At 56.2% G+C, this 12,908-nt stretch overlaps 1 protein-coding gene across 1 annotated transcript in view; it reads left to right on the forward strand.

The window, feature by feature from the left end:
• Positions 1-546, forward strand: part of NBAS (NBAS subunit of NRZ tethering complex) — a 319,184-nt gene extending 318,638 nt beyond the window's left edge. The window contains exon 52 of the mRNA XM_072771030.1: positions 168-546. Coding sequence (XP_072627131.1) covers positions 168-443 — 276 coding nt within the window. The 3' untranslated portion in view covers positions 444-546. The remainder of the gene's footprint in view (positions 1-167) is intronic.
• The last annotated feature ends 12,362 nt before the right edge of the window (positions 547-12,908 follow it).

Raw genomic sequence — 12,908 nt, forward strand, 5'->3', positions numbered from 1 at the left:
GCAGACACTCAGGCCCACACGCGTGCTCCGTGAGCCAGGGTCAGGGGCCCTAGGGTGGGGCAGGCGGAAGGGCAGTGTGGCAGCCAGCGGAGGGGGTGCGTGCCGAGCTGGCTGGCCAGGGCCAAGCAAGGCCACGCTCATGTGTTTGCCTGTGTCCTCTCTTCAAGGTGAATGACTCAAACTGTGACCAGGAACTCCTCTCCCTGCTCCTGGACGCCAGGCTGCTGGTGAAGTGCATCTCCACTGCCTTCTACCCACGTATCATCGAGCACCTGGTGGCCAGCCCGCGGCCAGGGCGCTGGGACGCGGAGGGGCTGGCCAGGCACCTGCGGGAGGCTGGCCACGAAGCCGAAGCCGGGTCGCTCCTTCTGGCCGTGAGGGGGACGCACCGGGCCTTGCGAACGTTCAGTGCAGCGCTCAGCGCGGGTCGCCAGTGGGTGTGAGGCTCCCCAGCCCCCGTGTGGAAGGAGCCCCACAGCCCAGTGCGTCCAGATCGACTGTTCTCAGTGGCTCCAACACACTGCAAATAAAGGCGTATATACGTGACGAGCATCGCTGATGCTTTTTCTTTCTTGCGGTGACTGGTTAACGTACTTTCTCGTGGACACAGAAGACTGGACTCTCCATCCCCCACTGCCTTGTCTGGATAGAACATGATGAATGAAGACAGTCTGGGTGTGGGGGTGGGTAGGGCCGCATTTGAAAGGGAGAGTGTGTGCAGAAGGGTCCGTGGTGGGGCCCGGGGTCCTCGGATGGAGGAAGGAGGTCTCGGGTTACGCAGTTTTGGGCCAAGTTCTCCACCTCTCTGAACCTTAGTTGGTGTGAAATGAGGGCTGTGTTGTGAGGTTGTGTGTGTGAGGCTCTGTGAGATACGTAGTGGGCCCAGGAGTGTCACTCCTCTCCCCTCGTTAATGTTATGATACACGAATCAGGATTTTGAGGCCACAGCCAGATCGATATGAGCACGTAAGATGCCTCCTGAATAGGGGTCCCCACACTTAACCGACATCCCTGTGCTGAGGTGGGTGAATTTGCGTATCTGGAGTCTAGATAACCAGATGGGGGGCTAACAGAGCCCCTGAGGGCACTTACCCTTTTGGGGGATCACTAGTTTGCATACAGCCAATCATAGCGAGGGTGTGGATGGCCACACGCTCAGGAAAACCAGCACAGAAGGGGTGTTCCTGGCGCAGGGGCGTAAGGACCCTGACGCGTGACTCGCTGGCACCCGCTCCCACTGCAGACGTGGGTGCTTGAAGGGGGAGGCTGGGAGTGCAAGTTCTGGACTTGGCTCTCCTGAGAGCCTCACACCAGATTCAAGCCACAGCAACAGCCTAAGCTGCTACAAGGGGAGGGCGCAAACTCGGTGACCCGTCTGTGACGCACGCTGGTCATTACCGCAACCCCAAAGAAACAGGTGGGGGGAGGAAGGGTGGGAAGTGGCCATGTATTAGTAAGAAGGTTTAGTTCTAATAGATGAGGTAATAACGTATAGGACAATCCTTGGTTGTAAGGAAAAGTTGCGATTCGTTTAATTTGAAAAGGTGACCGCTGGTCGGCTTCCATGTTGCTGTCAAAGCCAGTGGGCTGAATGGAAGGTGGCTCACTGTGGGTGTTGGCATGTGGCATGTTGGGGTGGCGTCACCCCATCTCCTCCCCACGCTGTCCCCAATGTCCTGCACACACCTGGTCAGGCCCACGAGGAATGACCTCTCTTTACCCTACAGTCCACATCATCGTCATCACTGGCTTCTACCTCTATGGGTGTGGCTACAAGTGCTCTAACCAAAAAAAGTCATCATCTTTGGACGAGATTTATCAGCTTAATAGCCCACACTCCTGCCACCTGACCAATTGTCTACCCCGGGACTGAGTTCCTTGTCCAAACCTTTGGTAGGGTCTAGATTCTGGGAATGGCTTACACAAGCTGTTGAAATGCTTCCAGAGGAAAGGGGTCAATATTTTTCTCTCCAGTTAGGTAGCCCTCATCCAGAGAGGGCCAGAAGGGCCTCCTGAATGTCTGAGGACACCAGCTGTGCAAGGAAGCATGCCTCCTGGTCACTTGGGTTTCCTCTAACCTTACAGCTTCCTTCCATCCTTCTAGGCGCCTGAAAACATAAAGTGAGCAGTCTTCTGAGATCACAGTCCATTTTCATGGGATCCATCCAGAAATGTTTTTCTTCAAATTGCAGGATTAGAGGCCCCGGACACCAATATAGCACCATGACTTTCTGGATAAATAAACCGAGGGCCAGAGGGCCAGAGCGACTTGCTCAGCCGTGAGCTGTGGGTCTCCACTGGGCAGTGCTTATGTGGAAGGGAGTCCTTCCGATCAACTACGTTGCTCCGATCTGACCCCTGCCCCCACCAGAAATCAAATTTGCCAAGTTTGAGCAGTTTCTATGGAGTTAAAAAAAAATGAAGGAATATATTCCAGATTCACGCCAACTGCATAACTACTCTAGAAGCCTGAGCTGATCTTTGTGTTGGTATTTAGAACGTTGACCATAAATCTTAAAGTAGTGCGAGAATCCAATGTCTTTCTTACTGTAAAAAGCTCCCAACAGTGATCTCAAACCTTTCTCTTTGAAAACAAGAAAAGCAGAGTGAGAAAAGGCTGCACCGGCCCTCACTCACCACTCAAACTTCATAGCTTTGCTGGTGGCCTGGAAAGTGGCCCCAAGGGTGTGCAGAGTAGGGGGGTGAGCCTCTGGTGTCTGACGGCCTGGGTGTGAACACTGGGGCACCCTGGGCAGGTCACTTCATCTCTCTGAGCCTCAGTTTCCCGTGCACGAGTACTGCTAATAACGCCGTCCGGATGTCTGCAGGTCAGCAAGGTCCTGCTGCGGAATTCGCCGCCCCTAACGTATACCCCCAGCTTGAAACGCATTGACTCATCTAATCCTCACTGATGACCTTCTAAGGAAGCGGGGTGCGGAGAGACTAAGCCATTGGCCCAAGACCCAATGCAGGGCAGTGGGAGGCGTCCGCCTCAGAACCTTGGCCGCGTGCTGCGTGAACTTCGTCACCACGGCTATGGGACCCGGTGAATTTTCTGGCAAGCGTCTGAATGGCACGATGCTACCTTTACCATCTTTCTTTTCCATTCGTGAGCTGATACTATGGCACGGGGGCTGTGGAATGTTCTGGAATGTTCTTGGAGTCTTTCCAATGGCCTGCTGCTCTCACAGCCCGGGCAAGAGCTCGGATACCGACGTGTGCGAACTCCCCTGCGCCCCACACGAGTCCCAGGGGCCTCGTCCACACCTTCCCCCGTGTTCCACGTTTCCCAAAATGTGCTCGTGGCCGTGACCACCGTGGATGTTCTCTGGAGACAGTTGTTACGGCGGCGCCCAGCGTGCTAAAAAGGCCAGCGAAGGGCTTGTGAGGTGCTGATAGCCCCTTGGGAGGTCATCAGGCCCCGTGGGTAAGGGTCACCGTGGTGTAGTAGAGTCACCTGGGGAAAGTTTAAAACCCACCCGTGCTGAGTCCCCCGACCCTCACCCTGACCAGTGAGGTTATGGGGGTGGGGGTGGGGTGGGGTGAGGCCTCAAGTCATGCCAGGCCACCGCCAGCTGGGGGAACCCGACTGACGTCTCCGGCCACCGGCCTTTCACTCAGAAGCAGACCAGGAATGTGACGGGACCTAACCCCGGCCCATCTGTCCATCCAGCCCCACTTGGGGCCACGGGAGGGGCTGGAGCTCTCGCCTGCACTTCCCCGGCCCTCCGCTGCCAGGGTGAGCGGGAGGGAGCTGCCTTTAGCAGGGAGGGATTTGGGATGTCTGCGTGGCTCAGCGGTTGAGCGTCTGCCTTTGGCTCAGGTCATGATCCCGGGATCCTGGGATCGAGTCCCACATCGGGGTCCCCACCCCCGCAGGGAGCCTGCTTCCCCCTCTGCCTGTGTCTCTGCCTCTCTCTGTGTGTCTTATGAATAAATAAAATAAAATCTTAAAAAAAAATAAAAGGGAGTGATTTAAGGGGCATGGGTGCCTCAGCGGTTGAGTATCTGCCTTTGGCTCAGGTCACGATCCCGGGGTCCTGGGATCGAGTCCTGCGTTGGGCTCCCTGCTTCTCCCTCTGCCTGTGTCTCTGCCTCTCTCTCTCTCCTTGCCTCTCATGAATAAATAAGTAAAATATTTTTAAAAGAGAGAGAGAGAGATGGGCTTTCTCTTGGCACCTGTGGGTCTCCGACGCGCCCGTGGCACCCAGCGCTGCCCACGGCCTGCTGGCTCCCCGGCCTCCCTTCCTCCCAGGTAGCATCCCCTTCCCGGAAGCCCCTGGATGCAGTTGCTTGTCGCCCGTTCTTAACAACTCCTTTGCTTTAAGTAGAAGAGATTTGCTCTTCGCTACTACTGGAGGCAAAAATAATACGGGGAACAATTTCCTGACCACCCGCGCACGCGCCGGACCTCTCACACCCATTAACACTCGGCCGTGAACCCCTCTGGCACAGCAAGTGCACACTGTCCCTGCTTGTGGTGAGAAGAGCGACTCACAGGGCTTGGCTGACCACCCCCCCGCCCGAGGCCGCCCTGCCAGTGAGGGTCAGGAGCCAGGAGCTGTCCCCCTACCTGGTGCCAGAACCTGCCACCTGTGTGACTCCGTAGGCCTCAGGCCCTGCTCAGGGTCTCGGTGGCCACGCACTTTGGTTCAGGGGGTCAAGCACAGCCAGAGGGTCTCCTTGAGTGGAAGGGGTGATCCCAAGTGTATCCAGGACCTGCAAGGTGGAAGAGAAGTTCCCCGAGCCCTTTCCTGTTAACGCCTGGAAGCTTTCATCCTCCTGTCCTCGAGAAGGATTTAGAGCAAAGACCTTCTAATTCCAGGTAACCCCACACCATTGGTGGGAAGGACCTAACAGCAGATGGGATGAGATTGGTTTCTTTGTGAGGGAGCAGGGAATCAGCCGAGTGGACGGGAGGGATCCCCAGGGGTCCCCTGGTGCCAGGACAGGTGCTCTGGCCTCCGCCACAAGGGTGTCTCAGAGCACCTTGTCCCCCGAGTGGTAGCTTTGGTTTCCTGATGGTCCCACTGTTCATCCCAGGCACGGGGGCCCCCTGAGCCCTCGGCAGCACTCCATGGGCATGCGGGGCGCTTCCAGCTGCAGGAGACCCGGCAGCGATGCCCACGGGCGTGCCACTGAGCCCTGTGCTCCTCTTAGGCCTTCGCCCCTGTGTGTCGGGCCAACTGCCTGAACGCTTCTTCCCGCTGCCCCGTCCGCTGCAGTAGGCGCAGAGGGCCCCACGGGCACCTAGACCCCACGCCAGCCTACCCGGGGTCCTTACCTCCCCCCTCCCTCCCCCAGGGCCCCTCCTGACAGCCACCAGAGCCATCATTCTGAAACAGATAGCAAATCTTGTCATCCCCCGACTCAAAGCCTGCAGTGGCTCCCATGCTCTGCAAGATAAGCTCCTTAGCACGATAATCAAAGCCTTTTACATCAAACTCGGACTGGGGACTATTTTTTACATAACGTGCCGCATCCTTTAGAAGTCATCTTTACAGTAAATATGCCGGATGTTATCATCCTGCGATGCGTTTCATAGAGCGCAGTGAGCCTCGCAGCTTAACCCATAGCCCCCCACGCACGGAGCCAGCGGGGGATGGAACCGAGAGGCACCTGCCGTTCGCCGAGGCCCCAACCCGACTCCCTTCCCGTGTCCTCAGCAGTAGTCCTAGCAGTAGTGGTGGTGTGTGCGTTTAGCTATGGTTAAAAAAAAAAAAAAACACATCGCATAAAATGTCCCATCTTAACCACGGCTAAGCGCGCAGTTCAATAACACTCATTGTATTCACATCGCTGTGCAACCAATCTCCAGAATTTTTTTCCCATCTTGCAAAACTGACGTTCTATGGCCATTAAACAAAACCTCATTCCCTGCTCTCCCCAGCCTGCAGCCACCATTGTCCTTCCGGTCGCTATAGGTCGGATTGTCCTAGGAACCTCGAATGAGCAGCATCATACACTATCTGCCTCTTAGTGACCTGCTTATTTCGCTCAGCATGAGATCCTCAAGGTTGCTCCACGTGGGGGGGCATATTTCAGAATTGCCCTCTTTGGTGAAGCCGAGCCCTCTTCCTTAGCCAGTGAGCCCAGGGAGCCCAGGGAGCCCCGTGAGCGGGCGGCGGTGTGTGCTGAGCAGGGGCCAGTGTCCTGCCACCTTGTTCCATCTTCATCTGTTCCAGAAGGTAAGATCCTTCTGCAACACGTGTCCGCAGGGGGAAGCATTCTGGGCTCTGGATGGTGTATGCTCCGCGGGAGCCAGGATAAATCCCAGAGAGAGAGCTCGCTGGTGAACTGGCATCCGCGGCCAGAGTCCGAGCCACCACCGAGTCCAACAAGCCTGCAGGTTGCAGACAAGGCTCCCTTGGAAAGGCGGCCCCCGACCCGCAGACCCATTCCCAGGTGCAGGGGCAGAGGATGGAGGTGGGAGAGGCAGGCTCCCAGGGAGGGTGAGGGACCCGGACCCCAGGGGACCGACAGACCAGTCGGGTTTTACCTCCGTCACAGTAAGAAAGAACTACTCCTAGAAGAATCCTTTTAAAACGTTAAAGGGGAGTTTATATTTTATTTTATTTTTATTTTTAAAAATATTTTATTTATTCATGAGAGACACAGAGAGAGAGAGAGAGAGGCAGACACAGGCAGAGGGAGAAGCAGGCTCCTCGCAGGGAGCCCGATGTGGGACTGGATTCCAGAACCCAGGGATCACACCCTGAGCCGAAGACCACTGAGCTACCCAAGGATCCCTGTTTCTGTGTTTATTTTTTTAATTTATTTATTTTTTATTTTTTTTATTTTTTTATTTTTTTAAAGATTTATTTTTATTTATTTATGATAGACACAGAGAGATAGAGAGGCAGAGACACAGGCAGAGGGAGAAGCAGGTTCCATGCCGGGAGCCTGATGCAGGACTCGATCCTGGGTCTCCAGGATCACGCCCTGGGCCAAAGGCAGGCGCCAAACCGCTGAGCCACCCAGGGATCCCTGCTTCTGTTTTTAAATCAGAAATGGTCATGTATTGAATGTATGCAGCACACAATTCCAAAATGGAATCATTAATTTTCTTCTTTGACCAATTGAAGAGATGAATTAACAACTCTCCTTGCCTTCTTTTCAAATTCTTTGCATTTCTCCAATAAGATCTAGGGGACTATAGTGAATCACTCGTTTACTATCTGTGCTGGATGCACCCACAGTATTTGGTGTGGAAGTTTTACATGTATCCATAATGGATGACACTGGCTTGTAGTGTCTGTGCACACGCACACACTCTTTACGAAGGTCTGAGGTTTTAGATGAACTAAAATCACTGACCTAACATGAGCAATTAATGAGATCTTGAAAGTTCGCAAGAACTCATTCAAAACCATTTAGGCTTAGTCTCTTTTATGGAGTTAATTCTGACAACATTTTCAGGTTGGTTTGTTTGTTTTATGGTCATCCTTCTGGTCGGGTTTTCTACGCCTTGACTCATTCGGGGAGTAATTAGTATTTTTTCTCAAAAATCCCCCATTTCAGGATGCCTGAGTGGCTCAGTGGTTGAGCATCTGCCTTCAGCTCAGGGCGTGATCCCTGAGTCCCGGGATCGAGTCCCACATCAGGCTCGAGGGAGAAGCAGGGAGCCTGAGGTGGGACTCGATCCCGGGACGCCGGGATCACGCCCTGGGCTGAAGGTGGTGCTAAACTGCTGAGCCACCCGGGCTGCCCAATAAATAAAATCCTTAAAAAAGACTCCTCCATTTCTTGAGATTTAAGATCACAGCATAAAGTCATAAAAGGAATTCATCTTCATGTCTCTATTTTGTATTATATTCAATGGATCATTGCTAATTTTGTGCATTAGGTCTTTCTCTTCTTTTTTGATTAGGCAAACTGATGTTTGTTAGGGTGTTTTGGGTGATTGTCTTGGCCTCATCTGTCCAAGGGCCCAGCGAGGTTCTGTGAACATCCTCCACCACCTCCTGGGAGACCGCCCTGATTTCCTGGAAGGTGGAGGGATCGAGAGTGTTTACTACGTTCCTTCAATCCGGTCCCATATGCTCAGGAACTAGCTCCTGCTCCTCTACGTGTGCGACAGGTGGGTGGTCTTTCCTGGTTTGCGTCCTGGGGGAGCATCCCCGGGCTTTGTTATTCCTTGTTGATTATAGTAAGTGCTGGCGGGCAGGGGCTTGGGCACCTACGCACGTGCACATCCGGCCAGAGCGCCCGTCTCTCCTGGAGCTCTACACATCATCTCCCGTTCCTACAATTCTGGGAGGTGGGTGTTGTTACAGAGGAGGAAACTGAGGCACGGAGAGTTTGAGTCACCCTGCTGTGAGTACATCTGCTACACCTAAACCCCACTCCTCCTTCCCCAGAGGTCATGTGCTGGAAAGGCGTCCCCCAGCCTGATTTCCTCCCTCCTTGCTCCTGATGCACCTTCTGAGCCTCTTCCTGGCGGGGAGGCTTTCAGGTCCCAGGAGCAGAAGATGAAAGATCTCCTGGGAGGAGGGTACGGCAACCGCGTTTGCACCAAGGTGAGGCCGCCACAGCCTTAGAGGGCATGGGGTGGGAGAAATGCGGATGCTCTTAACAGAGCACGACTCAGAGCAATGGGAGGGGCAGTTGTTTGCTCCCATAACCGAGCACAGAGAGGGCAGGGTGCAGGGGACCCCTGGGAACGCTGGATCTAGGAGCTGGCATGCGGACAAGAGTCCCTGTCATTCCTCCCCACCCATCAGCGAGTTTCCCTCCCTGCTCCTTTTCCTGAGGCCCCGGCTGGGCTCCCTTCCGTGCTCCCTTCCACCACCCGGTGGATCCCAGAACGGCCTCTGCTTAGGGCCAGGGCAGCAGGGAGGCAGGGGCTGGGGGCTGGGTCTGGGGCCTGGTAGGGGCCCTACTTGACATCTCCTTTGGGTGGCGACAGGGAACGGGGATCTGCAAGCCCGGATGGGGAGCGGGGGTGGGGGGGTGGCGCAGCAGAGCCACGGTTCCCGAGTCTGCAGCCTGCGGAGGGGAGGCCCTCCCAGCCGTGCCACGGCCAGCTGTGCACCCCAGGCGACGGCCTTTGTGTCTGCTGCTGGCACCGGGAGGCCCTCTCACCCGGTGACCTTTCTTACTTTTAGACTTTCGCAAAGGGAGAGAAAAGCAGCCCGGAGCCCTTGGCCTTGTCATTCCTTTCAGGAACACCTGCAGGAGTTGCCATGGCAACGGGATCCGCAGCCCTGCTCTTCTCTGCCCCGGGCTTATTAGCTTCTGCTGCCTGTTAACTGCGAGTTGTGGGGGCCGAGAGCTTACGGGGAAAGGGTAATTGCTGGGTAAGGCCAGCCCTCTTGGTCCTGGAAGATGTTCTGTCCCCAGGGATTGGGGCCCCGGTGTCAGCTTGCAGGACGACCTGGCGAGGTCCCCAAGGGCTCCCGGCCGTTCACGGGCGCGGGTCCTACTGCCCGGTGAGCAGAGAGGCCAGAGCTCTGCCCTAGATGCTTCCCGCACAGCGTCCTTGGCAGGGATCAGGGACCATTCCCGCTCGCCGATTCTCAAGGCCGCGGCGCAAGGCAAATGCTGTCACCCTCACTTTACGGATCAGGAAACGGGTGAGGACACGTGCCCGCACATAAGCGGCAAGGGTGGGAATGGACACTGGTCTTTCCATCCAGATCCCTGCCTCGTTCCATGACACTCCCCAGTCATGTCCCCCTCCTGCCAGTCTCATGACCCGCCTGGCTTATCCGAGTGCTACTTGCAGAACAGCTGTCGTCTCTAGGGTCAAAAAATGGGTTTGATGAACCTTTCTGTGGAATATTTATTTTGCTTCTTTAAAAAAAAAGATTTTATTTATTTATTTTTGCAAGAGAGAGAAAGAACAAGTGTGCACACACACGAGCATGAGAGAGGGTGGGGCGGAGGGAGAAGCAGGTCTCCACTGAGCAGGGAGCCTGATGCAGAACTCGATCCCAGGACCCAGGGGTCATGACATGAGCCAAAGGCAGACACTTAACTGACTGAGCCACCCAGGCGCCCTTACATATTTTGTTTCTGATGGAAAAAGACAACCTATGTTTCATGGTCTGTTCAACTGGGTGCCTGGTCAGTATGGTAAGACCTCTGGGTGGGGGGGGAATCTGGGTGGTGACAAGATGGTTCAGCGAGCAGAGGCCGGTGAGGGGGGCACGCTGTGAAGATGCTCCCTGGAGCAGGGAGTGTGGCCTTGGATCTGTGTGTGAGGCTTGATCTGCTTCCCAGGGTGGAGAAGGAAGCTTCTCCTTCCTTCTATGCGCTGCCCAGAGGACAGGATCTTTTTCAGTTATAGGTTAAGCAGACTCATCTGGTGGGTCCTGGTGCCCCTGCTGACCGGGGCCTGGAATCCGTCTCTCGTTATCACTCCAATTCTGGCTTAATGACCGTGGAAACCTGGGGCTGAGCGTGAGATGACCTTGGTCCCAGGGCTCACCCTCACGGGGCCAAGATGCCTTTGGAAGTTGTTTCCCAGGCGGGGCACAACATTGAGAAAGTCCTGAAGTTGGAGATCTGCCATCCTCTGGGTGCATGGATGGGCTTCCTGGGGGCCCAGGGACTCCCCAGCATTGCAAGCCTTGTACAGTGTGTGTGTGAGAGAGAGAAGTGGGGGAGGGGGGAGAAGGACACCCATGGCTTTCTCTGGCTTCTCAAAAATCCAGAAAGGTGATGAGACACTAAGTAAGGAAGAACCTTTCTGCAGGTGACACAAGTGACTGGGTTGGAGCCCTGGAAGCACAGGGGCGTGGTGTGGAGCCCGTGCATGGAAAGGTGGCGCAGCAGCGTCTGCACACCTGCACCCGCAGGCCCGGCTCGCTTCACGCACAGACGCCCAGGGGAAAACCGAAGCAGGCTTTGCAAAACCAGGCCCACCCCTGTGGCTGCACCCTGGGGACCTGGGGCCCTGCCTGTGGGAGACCCCCCACCTCCCTGGGGGCGTCGGGGCTGCACCTGCCGCCGCTCTGGGTTTAGGGCAGACTAGGACTGGGTGCCCAGCACCCTGCCCGCGGGGGCACGGCCTTCCCTCACCCAGCCTGGCTCCGTTCAGGGGAACAAAAAGAACTCAGAAGGCAACATTTTTTTAGGCAGGAAATGGTTGCTTTTTATGCTTGTCAAGCGTCTGGTGAGATTCGGAATGAAACCCACCAGTGGGAGAGAAGGCGAAATAAAAGGAGCTTTGATTACCCAGGGCTCCGCCGCCTTGGGAGGCTTCCCTTTCCGCGGGGGGACCTACACCTGCTGCGTGTGGGCCCCGAGCCCGCGGAGAGCATCCGGCCGAGCTGCCCGCGGGCGCCAACCGGGGCGGCGGGGCCGCGCGGCAACTTTCTCACAGCTTTAGGCCTGGATGGCAATTCCCCCGCGGGGCAGAGGCCTCGACTGCGCCCGGAACCCGGGGCCTCGGGGACCTCGCGCCGCGCCATGCGGGTGCTGGCTCGGAGCGGGGGGCCCTGCTGTCCGGAGCCCCGCGGGACACCTGACCCGGGGCTCGCGGGAGGGGCGTCCGCCATGGGGAGGGGGTGACACCTGCCCCCAGGGCTTGTAAGAGGGGTGTCCACCATGGGGGAGGTGACACCTACCTCCCGGGCTCGCAGAAGGGGCGTCTGCCACCGTGGGGGGGGGTGACACCTGCCCCCGGAGCGGAGGCCACCGCCGCCACGAGGCGCACCTGGAGCTCTTGAGGGCTGGGCCATGTGTTTCTCCCGGGCCGGCAGATCCCCTCTGGGAGGCACAGAGGTACCCCCTTTCTCAGGAGGACCGCGGGAGCCTTAGGGGGACCACGCGCTTGGTCCAGGACACTCAGCTCGTTAAGTGACGGGGCCCAGCTGGCGCTTCTTTGCCAGGGAGCATCGTCATACTTTAGAAACGGAATTTTTCTTCAGCAGCAAAGTGGTCCTGTCCGGGAGCCCGGGAAGCCCCCAAGGGCTCAGCACACTCAGCGGCCTTTTGCGGGGATCCCTGAGGGCTGCGGGCCAGCCTGGGGCTCACAGGATGCACCTGTATCCCCAGGCCCGAATCCCTCGTGGCCTCCAGGGGCGAAGTTCTAGAACCCTCGGGAACTGACCAGTAAGCGCAGGGTCAGCTGCCCCCTGGGGGGGTGGGGGGCTTCGAGGGCTGGAGGGGCATGGGGGGCAAGGCCGGGCTCCAGTCTTCCACCCAAGACACTAAAGCTGTGCCCACCGAGTAGCTGCTCAACAAATTCTCGCCGAGTTAGCTCACGTCAGGAAGTAGAAGGCCCTCGGCAGCTGAGGATGCAATGGATTCCTGCCCCAGCTGGAGCTCAGGTGGAGGGGAGCGAGCTGCGGGAAGTCCCAGCACAGCCGGGAAGCCGGCCCTGGACGGTGGTGCAGGCTGGCGACCAAGAAAGAGGGAAGCTCGGCATCCCTCTCCCCCCGGAGACCCCGGCCAACAGCCCAGCGAGCTCGCTCCAAGCCCGGCCCTGAGCTGGAGACCCAATGTCATGAAACTCATTTCCATCTGTCAACTTCTTTAATTAGGTGGGGAATTTCACGGGCTGTCTCTGGACCGAGGGAGAGAGCACCCAATATATCATTTTTCAAACTTGGAATAAACCGAAATAAAAATATGCCAACTTGCAAGCTGATACACTAGCCCGGCCTTGATGCTTTAAAATAATCATTACAACTGAATGAGGAGTGTGAGTAATAATCTGTGTGCTGCGTGCCAGAGCTGGCGTGATATGCTTCACGGCACTTTATTTCTATCCAGGCTTCGGAGTGCCAGCATCTGTACGAAATGCCACCAGCCTCAGGAGTCCTTTATTTCCAAGCTCCTAAAATCTTAATGATGACACACGTTAGTACAGCATTTTTTAGTTTATAAAATGGTTTTGTGGACATTATCTTGTTTAATTTATGGCTTATAACCTCCTGGAACTCGCAACCTCTCTATAA

The sequence above is a fragment of the Canis lupus genome, chromosome 12 (assembly GCF_048164855.1).
Source record: "Canis lupus baileyi chromosome 12, mCanLup2.hap1, whole genome shotgun sequence".
NCBI classification, from domain to species: Eukaryota; Metazoa; Chordata; class Mammalia; order Carnivora; family Canidae; genus Canis; species Canis lupus.